General features: G+C 36.9%; 1 protein-coding gene across 1 annotated transcript in view; it reads right to left on the bottom strand.

The window, feature by feature from the left end:
• Positions 1–2,854: 2,854 nt before the first annotated feature.
• The window catches only part of LOC126187714 (protein wings apart-like), a 107,357-nt gene continuing 90,067 nt past the window's right edge, over positions 2,855–20,144 (bottom strand). Inside the window, exons 11-13 of the mRNA XM_049928961.1 lie at positions 12,564–12,652; positions 12,331–12,432; positions 2,855–5,463 (exon numbers count right to left, since the gene is read on the bottom strand). Coding sequence (XP_049784918.1) covers positions 5,332–5,463; positions 12,331–12,432; positions 12,564–12,652 — 323 coding nt within the window. The 3' untranslated portion in view covers positions 2,855–5,331. The remainder of the gene's footprint in view (positions 5,464–12,330; positions 12,433–12,563; positions 12,653–20,144) is intronic.

Below are 20,144 nucleotides of genomic sequence, written 5' to 3'. Positions count from 1 at the left end.
AATATTTGTTCACTTGTAAAATCAGCTCATTTTTAACTACATTTGGATTCAAGCAAACTGCAGTTTAAATGCAGTAGACGTTCATAACAATTAAGGTATGCGAGATGCACTCCCATAGTTGGTAGCATGATAAAATTTTATACTGTCTTGCCATTATCCTCCCTACATTTGGCCAAGATGATGCCACTGCACTCCGTCCCACTCTTTCCCAATCGTCAAGAGCACTGTTACATATCATGCTGCTAACAGGGGTTGTCCTGATTCTAGGTAATATATAACAGTAGACAGTAAGACATTTAATTGTGGTGGGTACTAATTCTGGTCTTTTGTCTGTTGAAGGCCTTTACACTAGAACACAGATGTGAACCCTATACAAAAAGGCAAATCCTATGTGAATATGTGTCTTCATTTTGCATTACTGTGTAAATATCTGTACATCAATTTTTAGTGCAGGCCACAAATACCATTAACAGTTAATATCTTGGCAAATGAGTGTGAAAATTCTGAGATAACTGAAAAGGATTACAGAAGCTATGTGATTACCAGCTTCAAACCCTACAATTTTTGCAGATTTTATTTTTTTAGTTGATTTTAGCTGACTTACCCAGAAGAGAGTGTAAAGGTACACAACATAATGCAGCATGTTTACCACAATACCATTGTAACTCGCAAGTGCAAAGCATCTAGTTAATAGTGTGCAGATTACATTTTAGCTTCAAGAAATGTTATACATACGCTTTCATTAAGTATATTGCCTTTCATGTGTACTTTTGGTACCTTTTCTTTTTTAATGGTGTTAGAAGATACCATAATTCACTTACAATTGAATTTGAACCCATGATTAATTCATCATCAGCAAATATCTACAGCTTTGAAACTGGCCATTAATTTATGTTTCAAAAAATATTAGTTCATTTATGCAATGTGACACACACACACACACACACACACACACACACACACACACACACACCACACGCTTCTATGATTGTTATTGCAACTGTACCTAATACCTTTGGTATATCATTTATGAAAGGTAAAAACACAAGCAGACCAAATTTTACATTCCACCATTGGCAGCTTTGTTTTACTCCAGCAACCAGATGTTAATCTGAACTGCTGTTTATATTGTTAAGGCATTAACTCTATCCACCAATGGCAATGCTTGAACATTTTAGATTTTTGTGTAGAATCCTCTAGTTTCCACACTCAAGCGCTTTGAGAGCTCACAGAAAATGGAAACAGACTAATGGAAAATGAGAAAGGTAACAGTTACGAATTAATTCACATAGCAAGGAATATATGCAGTTTACTGTTGTTGGAGCCGAAGTATGACTGTACTAAGTTGATAAGTTTTACTGACGAATATATGCGAGATCATAAATATTGCTGGAAAAGTGATAAAAGTAATTTACTATTCCATTTATCCCAACATTTTCAGTACTTTTAAAAATGCTTTCATTACATGTATTTAACGCTTTTGCTGCTATGGACACAGATTTCTGCATTCTGTTCTGAGGGCGGCTTTTGTTATAGCTCTACTGCTCACCAAATGCCGGTGCCTGGTCTGAGAGACGGTATTCCAGACGATATGAAATACTTGTCATACGACTTTAAGAAAACTGTTTGTTGACAAAATTTGATTTTTTTGCCCATCTTGCAGAGTCTGATACCTTCGCTTGATAAAGGACTAAATTCATTTTCGTTATATGCCATAATTAATGCACTGCGTGAAATAAGTAAAACATCGTGTGAAATTTTAAAGATTTTTCAGAGGTAAAAACGTATTGTGAAAACTTTGAGTATTGTTGATTTAAAATTGAGAGTAGAGTTGTATCTCGTTTCATTCTTGAGTTACTGGGTATTATATCCGACGGAAAGTCATGCATAATTCAAGATACCGAAATGACGTTTCCTGCAAATGATAGCATGCAATGAGGCATATATGTTGTATGATAAATACTCAAAACTTTTTTATTCACCAAAACATGTAAGCAACTGATCCGCATCAGTGAGAGATTGGCAGCTTAGAAGGCATACAGATGTTTATAACAGTGTAGGAAAATCCAAGCGTGTTCACGTACACAACACCTACAGCAGAATGGCAGACAGAACGTGTATGCACATCCACAGCAGTGAAAGGCTTAATCTTTTAACTCTGAGTTTCCTCAAACACTGATATTTTTGTGGTCGACATGCAGCAGTTAATACAATGCAGTAGCCAGAACAGCAGCAGTTTGTCCACAGTAGGCTGCATGAACATATCTCCCAAATTCAAAAAAGCACTGTCACTGTTTCACACTACACGACCCTCTAGTGAATGTATATAGCGTATGGCTTACTCTCCTTAGCAACTACTGCAAAAGCTATTTTCTAGTCACATCTATATTTGCAGGCTTTGCAAGCAACTGAGTCAGCAGAAAACAGAAATTATCTCCAACTTTAGATGGAAACGTAGCAATTGTAAGATACAGAACATCATTAGGAGATAACCAGATAGCAGAGCTGAAATGTTTACATCTTTCTTTAAGTGAATGCCTTTCAGGTGCTGATAGACTCAGTGATGTACACATTGGTGCAAGAGGAAATTTTCACACACAACTCAGTGGAAAATTCCTCAACATGCTCTGCCTCAGTTTTACACCACAATAAGTGTGCAGACAACTAAATTACTCATAAGTGTTACAGGAACAGAAGCTTACAGTTCATCAGTACAAATCATCAGTCGCTGACAAACACGAGGAGAGGAAAAATGAATGAAGTAAACCTGACTACAGGACACGAAAGTACAGTCATACATGTATTAACTATAAAAGAAAACAGCACACACACAAAACAAAAGCAAAAGGAAATTTAAGGCTACATAATTTCTTTGTAAAATACCAAATGTATATCACACACAAGTTGTATCTTTTGAGAATAAATGTCTTGGCAGTCCTTGATTATGCAACAAAATAAAGTTTTATATCTTGCCCACAATACTGAAATGTAACATACTTGAATTCCAAAAGGTTGATTTCATTACATACCATCACACCTTCAGGAGGGGGGGAAACCACAATCTACACTGACAAAAGGCCATTTGTAAGCTGCAATAAAATGTGATCATAATGACATAATATTTTGTATACAAAATTCAGGAAAGTATGAACTGTTTTTAAGTAATGTATACAGTTGAACTGAATTTCAGGACTCTTCTTAAAACACAATGCATGCAATTTTGGAAAATGTGTACATCCTCTAAGAGTTGTGCTGCTTTATTTTACAACAATTCATTCACATCAAAAATATTTCTTATCAATCTACAGATTCATATTTTGTACTGACAGATGTTATGCAAAATAGTTTCATCTATAGCTTTTACGGACACTATCTTCAGATACTTCACAAATACAGAAAAGTGTACTGAACAGGCTGTTTCCCAACAAGTATAGAATCTCACACTAAATACACAAAACTGGATGAAAACATTTTACATCACAACCAACCCTCTCACTGACCAGAAGTTCATAACCACTATGTTGTATAGTGTGTGGAGTCTGAGATCAATTACAAAACCAATCTGAAATTGTTCACAAAAATGAATGTTTATGTACATGTGTGGGTTCATTTACGAATTAATGAAAATACTCATTCCTTCTACACCATGCCTTTTTTGTTATTATTACAATATCATCATCATCATCATCATCATCATCCTCATCACACTAAAATGACAATTTGTGTGACTCAGATCACCAGCTAAATACAATATGCCCTGAAATGTAAACAGCAAAAGTATGTCACACTAGGATATAAACTCTCAACAATTCCACATAAAATTCTGTACATTTGATACAATGAGTAACTGACCATCTCTCTCTCTCTCTCTCTCTCTCTCACACACACACACACACACACACACACACACACACACACACACAGACAGAGAGAGAGAGAGAGAGAGAGAGAGAGAGAGAGTGCAAGCTTTCTGTATCCACACGAAAGATCAATTTTCATTTTATACAAAATATTGCCAGAGAAATAAAAACAGATCTGTTCAGCATTACAGAATGATACTGATAGTTATGTCTTAAAATCTTCTTACTTAAATCTTTCAGTAAGTGATTATGTACCCCTATATGGTGAAAAACATTGACAACAGTAAGCCTATCTTCAAGGTCAAGATCATTTCCTGTTTCTGAACATTTGGAATTAATTGGTACACACAGATGGAATGACACATATATCACAACATTATTTTCAGGTATTTGTATGCTCACTAAAGATATTGTGTGATGTAATATATGTAATTCATTTGGTCCAAATAGAAGGAATGATGAAGAAGAATGATTTATACTGATATTGTGTTCAAAACACTGTCTGAAGGTTAAAAAACAATGTAGTGAAAGGTAATTATTTTGGAAACTGAATCATAAGTAAGACATCTGTTTATAACCTATGCTTCGAATGACAAAATTTCACTGGCATGTAGAGTGTATTATATCAAAACAGAAAATATTAACATTTAGTCCACAAATTACTGTACACATGGAATTTTATAAAATATGTCAATTTTTTTAAAAAGTCTGACTTCTATTTACAGTTTTAAAAAGTAATACAAATAAAATATTTCCCTGAGAAGAAGCCTGCACGATATCATCCTATTGTACAAAATTAAAATTACAGCGTCCAATAATGAAGTGACCACTGGACAAGTCAATTCAAACAGTTATGCAGTGTTATTGTTCACCACTGAAGAGAAAACTAAATTTGTATACAATATATTTGAGCCTCTTCCCAGTCAAGTTTGTACAACACACAGCTATACTAAAATAAATAAATAAAACTTTTCATTTTATAAGTATATGTTCTAACAATACACTGTATGTACATGTCATTATTGGTAAGACCACTTCAGAAGTTTCTAATCATACTGTTCCAAAATAATGTGAAAAATTAAAAAGTCTTTAAAGTTAGTGCTCTCAGAGTCTGCTATTTTGGTCAGCTTAAATATTATGCAACAATTACTGTAAGCTAACTAGAGGAATAAAATGGTGCCGATCAAATTCTCAGATAAAATTTACAGATAACACAACACACACAATCATAACACGAATTGTATCACATTACTTCACAGCTTTTTATATAAATATGAAATTGCTGCAGCTTAATCTTAAAAATGGGAAATAAATTAAAAGTAACTATACACAAAACATAAACCGTACATTTCAGATAATAGCTCTTCTTAAACTATCGTATTTTCATATGTTTAAAATTAACCTTGAAACCACTTCAATTATTTCAGTTTGCACAAGCAGTTAATAACGAATCCCACATGCATAGGTCCTATCACGAAATGTTGTCAGACAAGCTAAAATGAGATGATAGGGTGTCCTGATCACTGGTACTTGGGCCATCACACTGTACCAGGAAGTTAATTATACGGCGAGTTTGAGCTATTCCTCTACTGCTGCCTACAGCCTGTTGTAAAGAAAAAGAGAAATTTCTTCTTTGAGTATAATAATACATTACAACAAAAATATTTATATAGTCAGCATTTTCAGATACAGTAAGCAAAATATGATGGTAATCATTGCTAATGATGATGTAAATAAGCAGTCTGTAAATGGCTTAAAGTGGCAGCAATGGTGAAGTGAGAATGTATTGTTTGCTGGATTTGCAAGTAAAAGGTGTGGTCTTGTATTCCTGGTGTCCGCATTTGTAAGACATAACAATAACCTGTGTATTTTCACTAACTGCCTGAAATTATCTACTTAAATGCCTGCAAATGACCAATTTAATCAACAACACTATTTAGCAGATCTATATACAGCTTTATGATCCGGTACATAGGCGATAAGCCAGGTGCATAAGCAACCAAAGTCAATACAGATTGCACTGGTGAGGCAGCTGTTTCAAAGCTGATATTTTGTGGAATACAATACGAGTTTTTCTGTAATTTTTGTCTGTAAGTTATCCGTCACTCAAGTATGAATTATAGTGTCTATGGTGTGTAAACAACAGACTTACCCACATGAAAATGAGAGGATACAAATTGCAATGTATCTGAGTAGCGAACATCAAATATTCAGTTCTGGAGATGAAGATGTGGAGCACAAATGAAAAAAATTCAAAAAGCGTCATTCAAAGTGCCTTAGATATGAATATAAACCAATGTAAAGTCCAAGTTGAATATAATTAATATTATGAAAAGGATAGATTTCTAGTCACCATAAAGATGACACGCTGAGTTGCAGACGCACACATTCACGCAAGAAAGCACACCTCGTGCACACATGAGCACTATTACTGTCCGCTCTTGTCAGCACGGTGTGTGTGTGTGTGTGTGTGTGTGTGTGTGTGTGTGTGTGTCTGTGTCTGTGTCTGTGTCTGTGTCCGTCCCCTTTCTGGAGAGTGTTTTAGCTGAAAGCTCAATGTGTACCTGTCTTTCTGTTGTGCCTGTCTGCAACTCAATGTGTCATCTTTACGGTGGGCAGAAATCTATCCCTTTTCATAATATTTTAAACAAGAATGTTCCGAGCAAGATCTTAAGGGATGGGAAAGACCCACTGTGGTTTAATAGCTGTGTTAAGAAACTTCTATCAAAACAAAGAGAGCTTTATCACAAGATTCAAGAGAAGTTAAAATCTAGCTGACAAACTAAAGCTGAAAGAAGCAAAAATGAGCATAATGAGAGCAATGAGACAAGCAGTCAATTACTTTGTATGTAAATTGTTGTCAACTGATCTGACTAACAACCCTATGAAGTTTTGGCCATACATAAAATTATCACGCAGTTTGAAATCCTCTGTTCAGTCAGTCACTCAGTGACCACAATGGCATCGAAACAGAAAATGACAACAGAGAAGGCCAAAATACTGAATTCAGTCTTCCAAAATTGTTTCACAATGGAAGATTGTATATGGTCCCCTCTTTCAATCATCGTGCAAACTTGGAAATAGCAGATGTTGACATAATTGACTGCGGAATATAAAAACAACTACAATCATAGTGGAAAGGTTTCAGGACCAGATGAGATACCTGCAAGATTATATGGAGATTATCCGAAAGAACTTACTCCCCTTCTAGCAGCAGTTTATCGTAAGTTGCTGGAGCAACGAAGGGTACCTAGTGGCTGGACAAAAAAGCAAGTCATTCCCATTTGCAAGAAGGATTGTAGAACAGATGCGCATAATTATAGGCCTGTATCACTGTCATCAATCTGTTACGGAATTATGCTCATGTATTATGGTGGTTTTGAAGAAAGAAAATCTCCTCTATAAAAATCAACAAGGATTCTGCAGAGATCTTTTGAAACTCTACTCACTCTGTTCCTCCTTGAGATCCATAGCACTGTAGACAACAGTGCTCACTTGGTGGTACCATAAGTACTCTCTGGCACACACTGTCAGGTGAGTTGCGGAGTACTGACGTAGATGTACACACAGAAAATGTAGACCTGAATTTAATCTTCATTAGGCAGGTGTCAACCAAGATATGAGCAACTCTTGACTTATTGTTACTGTAATATGCGTGCTGTCTGACAGGCTTTATTTATCGCCACCCTAAATATACAACACAAAAGGAGTGAACACAAATACTTGTATAAACTGATAACAAAGGGTTCTTGGTGAGTTGTTATGTTTCTTCTCCTGCTCCACCTTTGAATGGAGCACTACGAAATGACAATATGCAGTCTTTAACAATTAAATTAGTAGGTTATTGCTGTATTGCAGAGAAAAAACAGCTGTGATAAAAGCAGTAGGAATAGCTTAGCTTGTCACATGGCAAAAATGTCATTATACTTTGATGAAAACAGATCACAGGATGGGCAAATTTTAATGCAGCCAGAGCATGCTTGCTCGATGCATTGGCAGCAATTCACCTACTAGCCAATGTTTTCTGAACTTTTTTTTTCTTGTTTTGGTCCATAATACCACCTACCAAAACATTTAAAGCAAAGAGTTTGCACTAGAAGATACCTGTTCAAAAGATTCAGAGAAGGAGAAATGCTCTTGGCTCTAATTTTAGAGTCCACGTTTACTTGTCTTTTTTGCTTCAGACTATCATTCCTCTCATATATTTAGAATTCCTCCCAGGATACCTTGTATAAGCCATTGTGTCTCAATGGCAATCAATATAGGAACTAAATATCTGAATATGTATGAGGTGTAATCAATAAATACAATGAATAATTTTATCAGAAAGAAATTAATAAGCTCAAATGGAATCTGATTCAATCTCCTTCAAAGTACTGTCCTTGGATAGCAATGCACTATCCCAACATTGAATCCACGACTGGAAGCATTTCTAACATGGTGTCAAAATGTTTTTCTTTAAACAAGGTCTTAATTTTTGGGAAGAGCCAGAAATCACATGGTGCTAAATCTGATAAGTCAGATATGAAAAGACATGACTACTACTCTGCACGAAGACCTCGTGATGAAGAAGGAAGCCACAGGGGCCATTTTTCTGGTCTCTCTCTTTGTACATCATTTCACAAAAATTGCAGTCACCCTTGTAAAATTTGGCATTTACAGCTGTTGCCCTTGAAAAGAACTCCAATCAAACTATGCCCTCAGTATTGAGAAAACCAAGGACAGGGTGTGTATGTGGACAAGGAAAAAAACTCATTTCCCAGTTGAAAATACACTTTTTCCATGTTTGACAGTAAGCTTTCCCTCAGAACTGTAAAACTTATCAATCCTACGAACGGCTATGTTATTTTATACACTGGCGTAGAACTTCCAGCACTTTAGAAAATAAAACACAGCAAAAGAAAAAACCGTTTTGGAAAGATCTTTGATGTGCAGCAACATGTACGCTGTATATTTTTGTAATACGATATGCTGCATATTTTCGTATGACGAATGTATAAATTTGAATTCCAACGAACACAGCATGTCAGTTTAAATCCAGACTGCGATGAGCTTCTGTAAGCCTGTTCAGGTCACATGATCTTGTCAGCCGCTGGCAGCGCATATTCAAGACATAGGGCACTTGATGTAGTCAGCCAATAGCAACATCACTGCTCAGTAGTATGAAGACACAAACAGGAAAAATTAATGTTCTAAATTAATATGCATAGTGTAGCTACAAGGAAAACATAGCTTTCACATATAATATTGGTCGCAAAGATTAATAAGCTGCAAGAGAAGCTGTGCTTTCACATATAATACTGATCTTTTTTTTGTGTGTTACACTTTAAGATACATCACACAACTGTGCCAGAAAAATTTTAGATAATGACATAAATGTCTGATTTTCTGGGCTTGAATTTCTTCTATGGCTCACCCTAAAAGTGTTGATTTCAACGAGAGTCAAGTGCTCTGTGGTTTAAGAAATTAACTGCATATTCTCACATGTAACATAATTCATCTTGTGTTAAAGGAAATTTACTTTGAAAGTAGCGCTTTTCAAACCATCATTCGCAATATTTTCCTGTGACTTGTTAGAAATATGTTCATTTCAGCAGTTGCCAGAGAGAGCCAGAAAACGTGTTATTGCGCCTGTGCAGCTACAATGTGTAGGTAGCCCGTATGTTTGTATGTGTGAAACATTAAGAGCTCTTACATTACATCATAAAAGTAAGAAGACATCAGAGGATACTCCAAGAGCACTGGAATTCATAAACCATAGTAAAATGCATAATTCGGCTTAAAGTGCGCATTCATTTGTCCAAATTCACAATGATGTAGGCTCAACCTGATATTAAGCTTTTCAGTGTGGTTTTCAGGATGTAAATTTTCTTGGAGTACCAGTACTGTATTTTCTCATGTTTGGTTCTTTATTATCGCGTAATCCCGTATGTACCAGAAGATGAAAACACTAACTTGTAATTCAGTGAACAGTCGATACTAGCCAATAGTGTCGAACGAAACACTTTGTCTGAAAGAAATTGACTGCCTCAGCAGAAAAAATTAATACAAGCCAAATTTCTTTAGCAAACTGACAAAAATAACTTCATTGTTCTGCTAGATGATTAATGCTTGACTGTCAGAAAAGTGGAAATAAAACAAAATCTGAAAACTGCAACAAATAACATATTTTAGCCTTCAGTAATTATGTGACTGTATGACTGTATTTTAATTCACATGAAAGTTCCCGGCCACACAAATCAATTTTGTTTTCATTTGACGTGAGAGCTGTAAACAGCGAAAACATAAACACAGGTCACGTGGAGACTACCCCCTCCCAACTACAACTCACACTACTCCACACATGCGCAAGTCTGGCAAGAAAAATTTTTGTGGATAGAATCTGGCTGCTTGCTGCTACTGTCGATACAGCTAACAGTTGCACTTAGTGTAGCCAGAAGCAGGAGAAGGCACTGTTCATATGCGACTCAACTGTACATGTACATCAGCTCACTGTTAACCGCTCAAACGAATCTAATGTAAACAGTTGTGACGTCATGCTGATTGAAAGCAGCTTTCTGCTATGAAACTCTGCATAGTCTTCGTTCTAACGCATTTGACACATTTTGCTGTAGGCAGATGCTTGTGTGAGAACCCTGGGTTTTGTTGCTGTATATGGTGCATTTCATTTGCAACTTCAATTTTCGTTTTTTTCTCTCATTTATGTTTTACTGTTGCGGTATTATCATGCAGTAGCGGAATACAGTAATATTCTTTGTTAGAGTATCATTTCTTATCATTCAGGATTACAAAAATTTTACTGCAAACTAAAACAAAGTAAAATTTCCGGAATTCTAAAAAATTCCTGGGTTTTTCCCGATTGAAAAAATTCCTGAATTTTTCCTGGGTTTCCCGGTTGTCCCGGGTTGTATAGACCCTGAATGACCACAACTTTGATACTCGATTTTGACTAACTTGTCTTGTTAGGGCAAGAAGCTTCACTGGTTTTCCATTGGAAACTCTGAATTTTCATCTCAGGGTTATACTGACAGACCCAAGCTTGACCGCAGTCACTATTTTGGACACAACAAGAAGTCCAGATCTGAATGAAGAGATCCATCAACTATGTGCAAACTGACACATGATTTTCCTGAGGAAAAATTTTTTACTCATTCATCTCATTTGCAAGTTATTAGTTAAAACCCTTTGCACAGACCCAAACAAGATGTGAAGTTCTTTGGTAAGCTCTTGAACAGTTATTCGCCCGTTGGAACAAACAATTTTTGCCACTTTTTGCACATTTTTTTTCTGTTTTTGACAATAAGGGATGTAGCGATCATTGCTCATCTTCCACTGACTCATCTTTGCAACTTGAAACAGAACTTAGCTTTCCGACGTTGTTCAAAATCCATGATGGACAACGGACATGATAAACACAATCTTATCGTAGCGTCTCTGGACACGACTGACAAGCCAAAGCGTGTTCTAACTTGACATAGCCTGTCTCAATGGATCAGGCTCAAAGACAAATTACACTGAATGATTGTATATCAAATGATTTTAGCATCAGCAGTTGCAGCTAAAAAGATTCATTCACCGTATCTTTTATCACAACTTGTACACCCATGTGTCTACCTATACCACTATACAAGTGACCTGTAACTTCACCAAGACAATGCATTAGCCCATTGTTTCTGAACTGTGTCATAATTATTGGAGTAACACTCAATGGAGATGGGGATGTTTGTGTGCCCTAATAGGTCACCAGGCTAAATACTACTGACCACACCTGGGGAAACCCCAACCAAGGTGTGAGGGACTGGTCAGTCTTTGCAAATTGTAGTGGTCATGTCTCACGATAGCTCTCCATCACTGCCTTGTTAAGGCCATGTCAAGGCATGTCACTGTCATCGGCAGGTCATAAAAGATTCTAAATGCTAATATGTACGTGTCTTTAATTTGACTGCTCACAAGTGTTGAAAAGAACTTACAGAGAGACATTATGGCTATTTGCAGACTACAACACACCTCTTTTCTTCTCTTGGGTTGTTAGTAGCTAAATCTTTTCAATAACACCCAAACATTTTGCAAACCATTAATTATTCTTTTCCTTTTTTTCCTCATTACCTGTGGATGGACTAAACCCTGACTCTGAAATCTGAAAATATGGTAAACTATTTTTGTTGCCTTCTACCTCCTATTGTATATTACTCCAGCCTTTTTAACAGGGTAAAACTCTCATCAATACCTTTACAAGGTATTTGCCCTTGTCATCCTCTGAACTACTGTGCATTTCTGCATTTTTCACATCATCAAATATTGCCAGAGTAGAAAGAAACACTGAGTGAAAGAAAAAATAATAATACTGATATTGTTGTCAAGCACTTCACCACTGAGCCATTGGCCATTTTTATACACCGTATAAATTATGTGTTTATGTGTTAACGTTCTGGGGTGTATTTAATTTTCATTTGTAATCACAATTACTTACAGAAGCTGTGAGATTCATGAAGTCATAAACCTTTTGCAGCACACCAACTATTGTCTTGAAATTTCCCTCAGGCAGGTACTGACGAATCAGATGTTCATAGTCCTGGGAATCACATAAATTGCTTACATCAAATTTCTTTAGATCATCTGCTATGGCTGTCACAATAAAATTCAAATTTATTAAAAAAATTTGCTCCTTTTATGTATAATATGAATCAATGTTTAGTTTCTTACCTTATTATCTATAACAAGATATCCCAACAGCAGACCTACGTAAGCACCAATGAGAGTATGCTCCATATTACGACCAGCTTTCTGTAACACTGTAGTGAAAGGGCATTTATTAGTGTGTCACTTTCATCACAATTATATAAGTGTTGAAGTCGAACAATGGAAAATCCAGGATGGAATAACCACAATATTAATTAGGGTAAATTGCTAGTAACCACATAGGGGAGGCACTGAGTGGCACACAGGCATATACACAGTGCATTTAAAATGCAGACAAAGCTATGGGACCAAGTCCTTCAAATTTAAAAAAATGCGCACATTCATACGTAACTTGTACTCACATGCCAAAGTCATCTCCAGGCACTGAGCCCCCCCACCCCCCTTAAGGCAGTTTTAATGTTATTCACAGATGGGTACACAATGGATTTACACGAGACACTCCACAAGCAGCAAATTTTGCAGTTTCTCCTCACTCCATTGGCTACTTTTAAATTTAAATTAATGATCATCAATTACCAAAGGACCTTGTTGATGTATCTACTGATGCACCGAGAACAAAACTACAGACAAAAAATAACTGGTTTCTTATTAGCAGTATTTGTTTCAATTCAGCTCATTATCATAGCTGCCAACCTCGAACCTTGAGAAGGGGTTTTCAGTAATGACATGGAAAGTGTACAGAGGGGACCATACTTGGAAAATTTTAAAAATTAGAAGCCTAATTTAGTCCTTTAAATGCTATATTTCAGACATTTTTCAAATCCTAAATAAAGAAGATATATTTAACTGGTCACACATTTATTTTTATTTTCTAATACCAAGTACCATCTTCAATAAAGAAAACAACTTCATCCTCAGTGTCACTCACATTTCACATGAATGTGACAAGGGTATCTGCAGCTGGTTATCTCCCTGCCACATCCATGTCTACATTTGACAGCTGCCTCCTACATACATTCATTCCTGCTTAATAGAAAGTAGTGTAATTTCTTTTTTTTTTATGGCAGTTTATGAAACTTACTGACAACAAATTTTTTCAAAGGCACAAAATGAATCCTGTTGTCTTTGTTGTTACTGTGCTACTGAGAAATGAAAGCATAAATTCTTTTACTATGACTTTCAACTTTTCAGAGCCATTCCTCTACATCACAGAGAGTGACAAATTCATAAAGTTTGCTTTTTGTCCACTCCATTTCAAACAGGAAAACAGATTAAGAAAACATACAACACTGCAGGTAGAGCAAAAACAAACAGTGGCATTTAGTGATTGCAAGCCAGGAACAATGTCCCTTTTGATCTGTACAGACACGACTGTGGAGCTTAACACACTTTTAATAAGCCTTGGTGACAAATTCATTCTTGGACAGGTTTACTGAGTACCCAGCAAGGAAATCATTAGTGTTTATAAATAATTTTAGTAACATAATATTAGTGAAATGTAAACAGGGCCTTTTCAGTAAAAAATCAAATTATAAAATGTCTATTTCCAAAAATTTTTAGTAACTTCTCACAGCTTTGTAATTAAGTTGATAAATCCGTAAGAATTGTGATCAATCCACAACAGTTGGCAACCATTCATTATGTACATCAGCAAGTATGTACTGCCTGAACACTCTGGATTACAGACAACTGCTGTCAAGTACAAAGAAACAACAAAGTTAAAGTTGAGTTTGGGACGTATGATCAGTCTGATACTAATCTAGGGCGAGAGGATTATGCTTTTGGTACATATCACAAATCCAACATTTTATAGTGCCACATCAAGGAAAAATTTGCATTTATAACACACAAAACATTATGTGCAAATATAAAATAAAATTAGAGTGATTTCTTTGTACTTCCCCTCCTTTTTATCTAAAACGCTTTCTTCTGGGGGAAAAATACAGGAAAAAACAAAACCAACAGAACTAGTCAGATGTTAAGTAAAATCAAACACTGTTATTCCAGGATGGAATAATAACATGAAAAGCATGCAATGCCACTCAGCACATGGGGCAGTCATTGGGCACAATGAAAGAAAATTGCTAAAAATTCAAGATTTCAGTCAAAGAAGTCCTCCTGCTGAAATGGAAACACACACACACACACACACACACACACACACACACACACACACACACACACACACACACAAGGGCCACTGAGGTCCTCTGTGGACTACAACTTCGCCTGACACAAGCAGAAATCTGCTGGGATGGATGGAGGTGTTAAGGAGGTGGTTTGAGGTGGAGATGGGGAGGGATAACAGGGTAGGGTGAAGGTAGGAGAAGATACTTTTCTGACCGTGAGAGTGTGCAGGGATGTGGTACGGACAGGAAAGGGCTGCTACGTGCACAATCTGAAGGCTATGCTGGGATGGGGGAGAGGAGAGAAGTAGAAAAGGTGTACACTGTTGGGCTATATTGCATGTGTATTGCTGGAGTGGAAGCAGGGAAGGGGATAGGTAGGTGGAGGACCGGGACTAGCAAAGGCTGAGACCAGGGGAGAATCTGACAGGACGGCAGTGGGCTGGTATGAATGTTTGTCAGATGGACACCATTACTGGCGAGCTAATTGGAAGCAAAGGCAGCTAGCAAGCAACAAGGCCCAGTGGCCATCGGGGCTTTTCCAGACAGAAACAGGGGTATGTTATGGTGGTATGGTCACAGGACAATATAATACGGAGGGACCTGTGACTTGAAATGTAGTCATCACTAACCCTTTGACTGCTGGGGACGTGTAAACTCGTCATGCCTCAGTTCTTCCCTACAGCGCTAAGGACATGTTTATGTGTCCCACCCCACTGGCCTTCCCACCGCTGGGGACGAGTTTAGGCACACTGAGTCACAGCTACCTGAGCGCTACAGACGTGTATACATGCAGAACTGTCTTCCCGCACTGCTCTTCCAGTAACTGTTCAGTGGTCTGACTTTAATTCGAGCACGCATAAATGTTTGTTGCTGTGTTCCCTTTCTGCAGAATTCGAATTAAGATTCCTGTATTTTCATCAGTTTTCTTGTTTTCTACGTGAGAAATGTCACATCACCGTGGTTGCACAGATAAAGAAATCCTGGATATGCTCACTAAGAGCAACTGTGAGTGTGAATTATCTAATGTTGCTAACAGTGATGAGTCTTCAACAGAATCTCGAAGTTGTAGTCCTCAGTCCTTTACATCAGAGGGGATAGCCAGAATTACAGTCAGCAGTTCCTCTGAATCCGAGGAATCAGAAAATGACAGTGAAACGGTTTGGACAAGAGTATGCTTAAGTGACACATTTGACTGGAAAGGAACTGATTTCCCGCCATTAAACCATTACTTTGATGACTCAAACTCAGGACACAAATGTCAATAAGATACTGACCCAAGAATTCTTTCATTTTTTGTGATATTTATGTCTCAAGAACTGTTGCAATTTATTGCAGATGAAACAAAGTTTTTTTACATTGACACCAGATAAAATACTACAGAATCTGTGAATTCTCGATTGTCAAAGTGGAAAGACACTGGATTTGAGGAAATGTTTTGTTTTGTTGCTGTTTGCCTTCTAATGGCACAAGTTAAGAAGTTAAAATTAAGTGATTATTGGCCCAGAGATACACTTTTGAACACACCAATTTTCAACGAAATTATGTCCTGAGACCGTTTTTGTCTACTTCTGAGAATGTTACACTTCAGTGATAACTCTGCGAGTACTGGAGGTGACAGTCTATTTAAAATTAGGAAGATTGTTGACAAAGTTCCTAAGACGCTTCGTAATTCATTTCGCCCACGTCACAAGCTTTGTATAGATGAAAGTCTCTTGCTGTTCAAAAGACGATTATCTTTTGAGCAATTTATTCCAAGTGAAGTAGAATTGGAATAACGACATTTGTACTGTTGACTGTCAGAGTGGGTATATTTTAGATTTTATTGTATATACAGCTGCAACAACAGAAATTGGATTCCACAATTTGGGAAAAAGTGGCGACGTAGTGGCAACTCTTATAGGACCATATTTGGAACAGGGTCGTATTCTATATGTCAATAATTGGTACTCCAGCCTGGACCTATTTCTTTGGCTTCACAGCCATGGAACAGCCGATGTGGAGTTGTTCGTAAAATAAAAATACTGCAGAAGAAATTAAAACAAGCAGAAACTGAGTTTAGGTCCACTGACAAGGTCCTTGCTGTCAAGTGGTGCGATAAGAGAGAGGAGGTACATGTTGACCACAAGTCACACAACACAAATTGTTGAAATAGAGAAGACTGACAGAAATACTGGCGAAAAAATAAAGAAACTGCAATGTATTGAAGATTACAATTTGAGTATGGGTGCAGTTGACCATTGTGACATGTTACTGAGCTCAGTGGGATCAGTGCGTAAGACTGTGAAATGGTATAAGAAATATTTTTTTCACATTCTGGACTTTTGCATTCTAAATGCTCATGCTCTCCACCAGTCGGTAACAGGGCGAAAAATGGCACTCGCAGAGTTTCACTTTTCTCTTGTAAGGGAGATTTTAGAAAAATATGGTACAGAACAGAGAAAAGCTGGTAGGGGAAAGCACTACAACGACAAGAATCCTCTGTGATTCACAGGGAGACATTTTCCGGCTGTTATCATGAGTGAACATTGCAGGAAAGTACACAAATGTGCAGATGCATGGTTTGCACGAAACAGAAACTGCCGGCAAACTAGATACCAATGCAAAACTTGCAACTTTCCTTTATGTGTTGTACCCGGCTTTGAGACTTATCATACAAAGAAGCATTACTAATTATTGGGAACTAAATCTGAGAAAGTTTATTGACGCTTCTGAATAAATTACTAAAAAAACAGGCAAAAATGTAAATTCGCCAGTGCCGGTCCAAAGCCCGGATTGAAAAGAAGAATGGGAAATAGATGCAACAGGTGTAGAATTATTCAAAAGAAGCTCGACTTATTCATATGTAGAAGTTTACTGCCAAATAAGCGGACTTGGTGACTGAGATGGTGCAATATCTGTACTGTGGAAAATGTGATTACACCGAGGACATTGCGCCAGTATAACAAAATCTATGTATTAATCTGCGTACGATACATTTAAATTATTAACACGTAACACGGACAGTTATATTCTTTTATCCTTAGCAGCACATTCGGTCTACTTGTACAAAACATGTTTTCCATAACTGATTTAAACACCTTTGATCAACGAGAAACAACATGCCAGAGTTAAAGCTCTTTTCTCAGTGCAATTGTTCTTGCTACTTTGCCTCCGTTGTTAGCCAATATCGAAAATTAAACTTATTGTTCTGGGGAGGGTGGAGGGCTTAAAATTTGTTGTTTGAATGAGACTGGTTTTGAAGCATTAATAGAAAACAATATTTGAAAAAGAAGTATCGAATATACCTGTTTTCATCTTTTCATAAAAATCAACATCTTTTTGACTAATTTGTAGATTATAGGAAAAATAGTACGGGAATAAAAATTTTTACTCCTTATCGTTGTGAAGTCAATATATTGCACTCTAAATTTCATTTTCATCATGCATTCACCACCAAACAAGGTGGCGCAGTGGTTAGCACAATGGACTCGCATTCGGGAGGACGACGGTTCAATCCCGCGTCCAGCCATCCTTACTTACGTTTTCCATGATTTCTCTAAATCAATCCAGGCAAATGCTGGGATGGTTCCTTTGAAAGGGCACGGCTGCCATCCTTCCCTAGTCTGATGAAACCGATGACCTCGCTGTCTGGTCTCCTCCCCCAAACAATCCAACCCCAACCCATCATGTGTTCATACTACTAGATATGCTAACCCAAAGTTTACATTGTTTTCGGGCCTGATTTTCGCACCTAACTTTTGTTCCAGTTGTACAGCTTGGTACGTTTTACAGAGCATAGTTTTTTTTAGCAAAATCGGAATGAAAATACCACATTTTTGATGTTTTTACTAAATCTTCAATTTTGTGCTTAATTAATTCAGTACTGAAAAGTGCTATGGAAATGAAACTTTATTTAAGAAACTTGTGTTGGTAGGTTACTACATGCCAAGTTTCACGTTCGTCATAGCGTTAGTTCTGGTAATGCAAGAAGCCAAACTTTGAAATATTTTCGGGCACCTATTTTTTTGGCTGATTTACCTACAATTTTCTGGCTCAATATGGCTTGTAAAATTCTTTTCATTATTATTCTTTAGAGAATGCATAAAGTTGTACAAGATGGCCAAATTTTATTTTTTTACAAAACCTTTTGCCCGGGATATTACAGCTCAAAGTTGCCAAAAATTCACGCTGTCCCTGCACGAGTTGTATTCAGCCAAGAAATATTCAACACAGGGTGGGTTGGACAGCGCGGGCATCTCTGCTATATGGTGAGTAGCAACTTTCCTTTTCATAATATTGTTACATTCCATTGTTTGAAGCATAAAATTGGGAGTATAAAAACTGAAATAACTGGAAATATTAATTCACAATTGGAGGAAATGGAATCGGAGCTTGCTGATATGTGTAGTGAGTGCAAAATTTGATCAGCTAGATAGTAAATTCAATGAGATTACAAATAAAGTTGAAAATACAGCTAAAATGGTCAAGAGAGTTAATTACAAAGTTGATGAGATAGGAAAGGGATTGGTAGCCAAAGTGGAAACTGTGGAAGATTATCTTGTGAAACTAATGGAGGCACAAGAAAAGAAATGTATAAATTATGAAATAGAAACAAATGCAGAGTGAAAATCAGTGAATGATGGCATTGTCGATTGTTGTAAAAGTATAGGTGAAAAGCTGTAAGGGAAGTAAGTAAAAGAGAGAAAAAGATAAATGAACTGAAGGAATCAATACGTAATGTAACAGCTGGGCTAGGGAATTTAATGATGGGACATTCCATGGGGCAAGGATTGTGTACAAAACCATTCAGTGGAGGAGTAAGTACCATGCAGTGGACTTCTTAGCTGTGTGTAAATATAATTCTGTTGCACGAGTGAGATGGTTAAAATTAAATCCATAAAGAGGCAATTACAAGGGGGAGTGCAGACATGAGGTAACCAGCATGTACAGCAATTCGTTGATTTCAGGACTTTTGAAATTCTGTTCTTAAATAAATACTGGGGTGAGTTACACGAGTAATGTTACAAAATGAATTTCTGAATGGGACAGGATATAAGAGTGGTAAAGAGAGCATGAGGAAATTATGTGCAACAGAATTAAATCAATTAATACATTTGGATAGGACAGCAGAGGTTCTTACAGAAATCTCTACAATAACTAATCCAGAGCCCTGCTGATTCTGTAGAAGCATTTCTAGATTTCACAGAAAACATGGATAAGGCTCTGCATTACAGATCAAAATTTGTTGAGCAGAGGGATAGTAACTGAAAACATGCCAGAGGTAATTACAATAATAATTTCAATAAAAATCATAAAAATGGGGGGGAGAAATGACAGGAGTGGACATAATAATAGTAGTAGGAATCGGAACGATAGGCAGCAGGGAGATAATGGGAATTATAATGAAAGAAGAGAGAATTTTGAACAAAGGAGAGAGGAAGTATGGCTAGGGTCAAGATATGAGAGTGTACAGGGTGCAAGTCTTCAAGGCAGACAGTTGGAAAATTGAAGGGAGCCTCACTCAAGGTCCACAGCG

This window comes from Schistocerca cancellata, chromosome 1 (assembly GCF_023864275.1).
Source record: "Schistocerca cancellata isolate TAMUIC-IGC-003103 chromosome 1, iqSchCanc2.1, whole genome shotgun sequence".
Classification (NCBI taxonomy): domain Eukaryota; kingdom Metazoa; phylum Arthropoda; class Insecta; order Orthoptera; family Acrididae; genus Schistocerca; species Schistocerca cancellata.
The sequence above is the reverse complement of the archived record's forward strand: the minus strand, read 5'-3'. Positions and strand labels throughout refer to the sequence as shown.